This window comes from Hibiscus syriacus, unplaced genomic scaffold, assembly GCF_006381635.1.
Source record: "Hibiscus syriacus cultivar Baekdansim isolate YM2019G1 unplaced genomic scaffold, ASM638163v2 tig00000340_pilon, whole genome shotgun sequence".
Lineage (NCBI taxonomy): Eukaryota > Viridiplantae > Streptophyta > Magnoliopsida > Malvales > Malvaceae > Hibiscus > Hibiscus syriacus.
The window spans coordinates 8,975,299-8,984,036 of record NW_024061783.1 but is presented as its reverse complement, the minus strand read 5'-3'; the positions used below and the strand labels follow the sequence as shown (position 1 = coordinate 8,984,036).

The 8,738-nt window shown below is 33.9% G+C and overlaps 1 protein-coding gene across 1 annotated transcript; it reads left to right on the top strand.

The window, feature by feature from the left end:
- The first annotated feature begins 382 nt into the window (after positions 1-382).
- On the top strand, positions 383-7,828 carry LOC120203893 (chaperone protein DnaJ-like). The gene is made up of 11 exons (XM_039204045.1): positions 383-898; positions 2,142-2,210; positions 2,533-2,625; positions 3,168-3,289; positions 3,811-4,006; positions 4,860-5,035; positions 5,696-5,825; positions 6,561-6,721; positions 7,105-7,196; positions 7,384-7,480; positions 7,726-7,828. Exons 1-11 carry the CDS (start codon positions 569-571, stop codon positions 7,769-7,771), a joined length of 1,512 nt encoding a protein of 503 aa, XP_039059976.1. The 5' UTR covers positions 383-568; the 3' UTR covers positions 7,772-7,828.
- The last annotated feature ends 910 nt before the right edge of the window (positions 7,829-8,738 follow it).

Genomic DNA, 8,738 nt, shown 5'->3' with positions numbered 1-8,738 from the left:
AGACTAGGGTATTTGCTATTATAACTTTAGAAGAGTCCAAGATTACTACACTTCTTCATCATTGCCAACCTTTTTCTTTTACTCTACAAAGCAGAATTCATGCGTCATCTACCGAGAAAAAAATGCAGTTGCATGACAATCTCAACTTTTTCCTATTACCACTATAGTAGTAACCCTATTTTAGGAAATATTAAGATAAATATTTTATATGAGAAAATATTTTTTCACACTGCCATATATAGTCGAGAGAGTCGTTGGACACATTAAACACCTAATGAAAATTTTTTAAACACTTAAAATTAATTGTAAATATAGATTGGACACTTATTTTATATTAAAAAAAACTAAAATGAAAAATAGAGAAAGAAATGCTGGGCAGTAAAACCCAATCTTTCTGGCTATGCCCTCCTCTCCTTTCCTTTTCTCCTTTTTGCAGTTTCCAGTGAAACTCTGGCTCGACAATCAAACATGAATTGCAAGATCAAACCCAAGTTTTCTCTTGTTGAGTGACCAATTTTATCGAACACCCTTTTTTCAGAACCACTTAGAAACTTCATTTTAGAAAAAAATGGCAACCACTACTTCCCTATCTGTGCTGCCTTCATCACTTAGTTTCCCAAATGAAAGCCATTCCAGCACTTCCCAATCTTCTTGTTATTCTTGTTCTGTTTTCTTTAATGGTGGGACCCGTCTCAGGTCCCACGACAGCTTCGCTTGTGTGAGTTTCCCTACTTCTTATTCGGCATGGTCTTGGGGATTGAATAATGGTAGGGCTGGTACTCACCGTTTTGGGACGCTGGTGGTAGCTGCTTCTGGGGATTATTATGCTACTCTTGGAGTACCCAAATCTGCTTCCGGTAAAGATATTAAGGCCGCCTATCGTAGATTAGCTCGTCAGGTACTTCACTCAGTTCAGTTGTTTTTTTTTCCTTCAATATTTTAGAAGTTTGTTTATTAGTTTCGCATTTCCTTTCTGGGTTTCGTTCTGTTATGATTTATTGTTGAAAGAGTTAAGGATAGCTCAAGAAGATGTTGTTGATGAGTTTTTTGGTTTTTTCCTCTCCAATCGTAGAAGTTTGTTTGTTATTTTTGCATTTTAGAAGTTTGTTTATTAGTTTCGCATTTCCTTTCTGGGTTTCGTTCTGTTATGATTTATTGTTGAAAGAGTTAAGGATAGCTCAAGAAGATGTTGTTGATGAGTTTTTTTGGTTTTTTCCTCTCCAATCGTAGAAGTTTGTTTGTTATTTTTGCATTTCCTTTCTGGGTTTTGTTGCTGGTTTTTCTATCTGACATAGTTAAGGTTCTTAAGGATAGCCCAAGGAGTTGGTGGATATGAAGGAATGTTTGGTGGGAAGATTTTAGGCCTTGCAAAATGTAGTAAAAGGAAAATGTTAAGAAAAAGATTTATGTAATTTTTAGTTTTAGGGTTCTCAATCTTGAAAAAGAAATGAAAATGGGGCATCTTTGGTCTGATTTAAGTATATAAATTTTACACAAACCTTATCTTCATTCTTTGACTAATTAAACTATAACATATAATGGATCATTCTGTTGATGCTCTGTTTGCTAACCTTATGCTCTGTTTATGTGGAAAGTTTATTTGTGTTTAATTTGATTGCACTCAGTCCTGTATTTCCCATGTAGCTGATTGCCAGCCAAAATTTGTATATCAATGAATAAAAAACTTTAAGCTTCTATGGCTGCACCAAGAAAACTGTCTTAAATGTTTTGCTTTCTCATAAATAATCCTAGTTCACTTGTATGTAACCTATTGTCAATCATATTATCAGTGGAAAAATAGCTATGATTAGAAAATAAATGATTCAATTTGTACCTCATGTACCCTATCACAAGCTGGTGTTTTCTTATGCTTTGAACTTCCATATAGGGCTTGATTCAATCAAGCTATTTCCTCCCCCCAGGAAATAACCCTTCTGAGAAGGCAAATTGGTGTTCTCCCTAGATGTTTTCCAGTTCAACTTCACTCTTTCTTGTTGTAAATGTGCTCTCATATAAATCTGAAGCTAGTAAGTTTGTATTGACACTGTGAACAGTAATTAATTGTTTATTTTTTTTTTTTATACTTTTGTTTGATCTCTCTCTGTAGTCCTGACATTGTAACTTTTCATCTTCATTTGAAGTATCATCCCGATGTCAATAAGGAGCCAGGAGAAACTGAAAAGTTCAAGGAGATTAGTGCTGCATATGAGGTAATGGTATGCACAAAAAGTTTTTCACCAAGATGCATTACTGTTGTTTAGCATTAGCCATTTGAATTGAAAGGACTGTGAGTGCAGCTTTCATATTTTTACTGCTTTGAAATACTAAGTTACAACTTCTCTTGTTTATTGTATGGTTGCATATAAAGGTCTTGATATTTATAATGTTGATTAACATGATTGATTTATATTTTATTTCTTTCTTTGTTAATAACGTTTCAATTTTCTTTCCTAGAGGTTTCATTGTGTACATTACCATGTTCAATTTCATTCATCACATTGTCTTTTGAACAATGAAGTGCAACACTGTCAGGTGTTATCAGATGATAAAAAGAGAGCTTTGTATGATCAATATGGTGAAGCTGGAGTCAAGAGTGCAGTCGGGGGACAGTCCAGTGCTTATACGGTATGCATTTACTCTTGTGCGTGTGTGTGTTTTAAGTTTGTACTTGTGAATCATAGCGGCTAGGGATATCTGGTATATGCTTGGAGGTCTAGACATGCTTTGCCTTGTCAATTTCATTGAAAGATGTGTTTTGGTTGTTTATTTCTAAGTATTGGGTTGTCTGAGGATAAGCATAATGCCACTTTGAATATGGAATTCAACTGATCATTGTGAGTAAGTCATTTTATCAGATTGCCTGCCTGAGTCATTAGCGCATTTTTCCTTGCCAACATATGATCCATCTCTACCTTTAAGCAGTGATATTGTTTTTGTTGCATACTTGCATGGTTAGGGTTTTCCCCCCCTTATGGAGATGTAGACTATGATTTTTTCACATTAGATGATAAGTAAACTGTTGTGCTGCTATCTTTTTTTGTGAAATGTCATAAAATGTCATGAATGATGCTTTATGAACTAGCATGCAATTAGCCTATGCAGCACCAATGATGCTAGACATCTGTCTGTCTATGTGCAACTCAGGCTTTTGTTTTCTTCTCCTGCAGACTAATCCCTTTGATCTATTTGAAACATTCTTTGGACCGAGTATGGGTGGTTTTTCTGGAATGGATCAAGCTGGATTCAGAACAAGCCGTCGAAGTACGGTTAGTAAAGGTGATGATATACGGTAAGTTGAGATCCTTCTTTGGTGTTTTGATGATTGCTACTGGTCCTTGATCATTCACTTTGGTTATAGTGAGTTTTGATTGAGCGGTTGCTTTAGTATGCTTACTAAGGTTGCTACTACAATTATCAATTCATCTTTTTTTATTTATAATTATGAGATTGACCTCATCTAATACTGTTTACTTATCTGTTGCTCAGTGAGTTTATTATTTTACAGCATTTCTTGCCTTGTATGATCACACTATTCCCAATAATTTATTTTTTTTAATAATTTGATTGTTTTCATTTTATGCTCAAATCATGCTTCTCTCTACTCTTCTCAATTTTTTAATACTAGAAAGAATACTATAAATCAAACCTAAAATATCTAAATAAATCCCATCCCATTATATATCACTTGCCTAAGTGCGTTCTTTCGATAAGCTTCAAATCTTTCTTGTAAGTTTGGTTATGAAGAAATATCGTTTATGTTAGATAAGCCTTATTCAAAGGCTTTTATAATGAATGTTCCAATATTTTCAGTTACGACATTACTTTAGAATTTTCGGAGGCTATTTTTGGAGCAGAAAAGGAATTTGAGCTTTCCCATTTAGAAACATGTGAAGTTTGTCTTGGGATTGGAGCAAAGGTTGGGTCAAAAAAGAGGATATGCTCAACTTGCGGTGGAAGGGGTCAAGTTATGAGGACTGAGCAGACACCCTTTGGCTTGTTTTCACAGGTAATTGGAAATTTTCTGGTGTAATGGACTCTTGGTCACCTTCATGAACATTTCCCAACTTGGCCTTTTTCTATGTTTTAAATGCTTCACTGCGTTTAGGATCAGGACCTTGGTGGTAGTAGGCATTCCATTAAATTGTAACAATGACCTACTATCTACTTGATATAGATTTATTGTAGCCAATAGTGAAATTGAGGTGGATTCTCTGGATGGTTGAAAGAAGGTGGGTTCACTGGTACTTTAGTTGGTCACATTATATGCTAACAAATAAAAAATCATGTCTTGTAAAAAAGAGGTGAAAATGTAGTGTTTGACTCCAAAGATCAGTTTTGTACAAAAGAAATGTGTAGTTCCTTACCGCTCAGGAATACTAGGAGAGCCATGTGGGCACATTGTTAAAATTCCAAGACTACAGTGATAAAGCCTCTGAAGATTACAAGATAGATTCGGGAAATATTCTTGTCATGTAATGTATTCCTGCCATTTAAATTGTTGTATTTTTATTGATTCCAAATGTTGAACTTGACTAAAGAAACATAGAGGAAGTAACTCAAGACTTTGTTCTTTTCTGTTTTTTTCTTTTCTTCATGGCAGAACAGAAAGAGTAAAGGAGGCATTGAACATTAATAATATTTGTATTGGATGTAGGAAGGTTTTAATGTGGCGGCTAGATTAGGAAGCAATCATTTTTAAATATAGTGATTTGATGATTTTTTTTGTTTAAATATAGTGATTTGATGATTTTTTTTTCTTTTCACAATTTGCAGTTCCAACCTTGATTTCTGCTCAGAATCTATGTGGTGATTTTGTTATAAGATGTCTCTTATATAGCTTCTCCATTGCAACATGTTAGGTTTCTGTTTGTTCAAATTGTGCTGGGGAAGGTGAAATAATTTCTGAATACTGTCGGAAATGCTCTGGTAAAGGACGTATAAGAGTAAAGAAAAATATCAAAGTCAAAGTTCCTCCTGGGGTTAGTGCAGGAAGTATCCTCAGGGTTGCAGGGGAGGGTGATGCTGGACGAAAAGGGTATGTAGATGGACTTTTTTTGTATCTCTAATCTTGATAATGTCTTATGTTGTTAAAAGCTGATTGCATTCTGAAGTTACATTCTTTTTTTCAATCGTATTAGTGACTTGGTAGGTTCTTCCTTTTAAAATATATAAGCTCATTTATATCAGCCATAGTGAGCTGATATGAGAGTTGCTCCTAGGTTTCCTGGTAGATGTAACATTAGTTTATTGGCTATATTGTATACAGAGAACTGGTGGTTAACTGGAGGAAATTAAAATACGAACCGAAACGATATCTTACATTCTGACAGCCAAATGTTATATTGAATCTTAATGGGTGAACTTCCAGTCTTACAAATCAAGAATTATGAAGTTTGCTTTAAGTTATTATGATAGTGATTTTTTTTTTATAGAAATTATGATAGTGATTTTCATTTTCTTTGACTATGTTGGAATGAGCTCAACTTCTTGCAACTATACTATGATTCCAATACTTGTACTCAGTATTGATATATATACACAAACACAGACACATATGTTATCATTGAAGTATTGTCACAGAAGTGTTCTTATATTATCCCTTTTCTTCTCAACTAGTATTATTATTATTATTATTTATTTTGAATTCTGTTACCTATTTCTCTTCTTGTTGAATATAAAAAGTTTTTTTTTTCAGGGGCCCTCCAGGGGATCTTTATGCATATCTAGATGTTCAAGAGGTCCCAGGAATTCAAAGAGATGGCATAAATCTTTCCTCAATGGTGTCCATTAGTTACCTTGATGCCATACTGGGGTCTGTTGTCAAGGTTGTTCATTGTTCTCTCTCTCTCTCTCTATTCATTCATTTAATCCTTGATACTTTATTTTTCATATCGATTCTTATAAATTAAATGCTAAAGTTTTGAGTGAAAAAGCATGTATTTTTCCTTTATTCATGCACGATATTGGAGAGTAATATTTCATGTGGTAAACACCCGCGTCTGCAGATTTTCTCTTTGATTGTTTGGTTCTTATTTGGTTGAAGATTGTTTTCAATATTCTATTTTTCAATAATTTAATGTGCAACCCTATTCTTACCTGTTATCCATTACCTTACAAAATACATTCTCAAGGTGCTATAACCTGGAATAACTTAAAGTCTGAGAGATGCATATGTCATTATGCCAAAAAGACTCTTCTTCAAAGTCTCATCCTTGCCACGCACATCTAAGTGTTTTCAGTTTCATTAGCTATATTTGCTAAATCTTGGTTTGTTAACGTTATATAAATATGTTTGTTGTTGAGAGTGCTATTCGTATGTTCTCATTACCACTTTTCTTCATTACAATGTTACTCGGACATGTGAGTGTTGGACAATGTGTCCAGTGCAGATATGTAATTTTTTTCCCAAGATTTCCATGTGTGTGGAGAGTTCTTGGCGGACCATATCACTATACTCATGTTCAAATATGTTTTCGATGCGGGTGTTGGGTACTTAAAGAAAAATGAAGAGCCAGAGAACATAACTTTATTAAATATTTGACTCCTTTTCACTAAAACAGGTGAAAACAGTGGAAGGGGTAACCGACCTACAGATCCCACCGGGGACTCAACAAGGGGATGTATTAGTCCTTGCAAAAAAAGGTGCACCAAAGCTGAACAAACCATCTATACGTGGTGATCATTTATTCACAATCAAAGTTACCATACCAAATAGAATTAGGTACGTGATTAATTTTTGTTAGCATTTAATTATGTGGAAATAGGATAGTGGAACTGTTGTAAATTAAACATATAATTGTTTTTTTTATAGATATTTCTTTGGGACCTTATTAAGTACCTTCAGTTGAAGGTCAATATCTCATAGATCCTCCATTTCTCATTACTAATAAACATCTGTGCATCTTGTTAAATTAGACTAGTGTGTGTGTGAATTAATAATCTTAATCGTATGTTTTATGAAAATTGTTTACTAGTTACAGCGATTATCATGATGATCCCGCCTAGCCTGGCCAATTATTGACTAACTTGTTCCCTCAACGACTTGCATTTGTCTAAATTAGTTATTTTCAGTAACTTCATACTGTTTCTTCCTTATATTTGCAGTGCCACAGAGCGAGAATTGCTTGAGGAACTTGTTTCTCTGAGTAATTCAAATGGCAGTCGCTCTCGAATTCGCCCTAGGACTCAGCCTGCGAGTAAGCAATGCACAGTAATAGCCTTAATTGTCCAAATTTAATTAATATCACTTTCACGCATCTGGGCTGTATGCAAAAAGTTGTTTTTTTTTCTATTACATCGCTCATGATCAATGCTGGTAATCATAGATATTAGTTGTTTTTTGTTTGGGTTACATGAATTCAATGTATATATTTACTCGTGCAGCCAACGCTACAGGAAGTAAAGTTGGTACCGATGCAGAGAAAACTGAAGAAGCAACAGATGAGAGTGATCCGTGGACAAAGTTAAAAAATATTGCCGGGTAATCTCTCTTGAACTCCGTGTGCGCGATTTCTCACAGGCTGGCATTTCTTCATGCATGTGCTGCTCTCATATATATAGATGTTATAAAGAGAAACTTGCAATGATATTTAATTCTTTTTCAACTGTTTCTTTGATTTATCATGCAAGCCAGATCTCTCTTGATCAAAATTTCCTTGCATTTTTATTCGAGTTTCATGTCTGATTTCGGGTTTGATGACCATAAAAAATTGGATAATTTTGCAGGTCGATTGCAAATGGAGCTGTTAAATGGCTAAAAGACAACCTTTAATTTGACTGATGTCTCAATGGATTGGGTAACATTTTGGTAGATATTCTTCAGCCTTGTCATATATCATGCTGTCAACTTAACGGCAAGTTCTTGGTTTTGCACTAAAGAAGAAAAATAAGAGGGAATTAGAAACACTTGTTTATGGTTATTGCAATTATTCAATTTTTAGTTAATACATTGGCATAACAAGAAAACACTATTTCTTATCGCAAACCGCGACTTTTTTATTTTTATTTTTTGTTGCTATCCTGGTTTCAAGGTTTCGTCTTGATTATTCCGGATTAACTCACGTTGTATGCATGATTTTGGTAGGTAAATCTTCCAGCAGTGATTTTCTACCTACACAATAACTCAAACTCGAGATCTTACTTAAACGATATCAAGCTGTTGATTTTATTTGATATTCATGTTCCATACTTATTAGGATATGGACACCTTTCAAAACTGTATACATTTGTATTGAAACATATTTGTGTACGACATTTATATCTGAGTTTAAGAAACATGGGTCTTAAAGTTATAACAATGGGTCACCCAATTAGGTTAAACCTAGTAGTTTTTGATCAATTTTAGGATTGACCTTAAATTTAAAAAAAATCAAAATAATGATGTTTTAGTGTCACATAAAAGTAGTATAAAAAAAATAATGGGAAAATTGTAAAGGAGGCTCTTAGGATCTCTCTAAGGTTTTAGATTTTACTATGAACTTTAGGAATTTATGAAATGATCTTGGAATTTTTAAAAATTATAAATTAGCGCCAAAAGTTAAAAAAATTAGATTTACTTCAAGAGTTTAACACACTAAACATCTTACTCCATAAATTTTCCTCTAACTTCATATTTAGTCTATTGGACTTTGCATTTAACTAATTAAACCCCAAAATTCAAATTGAAGTTTAAAAGTAATTCAATTAAATTTGAAAAAAAAACTCCTTATTTTAGGGCGTGACAAGTGGAATGACCATTC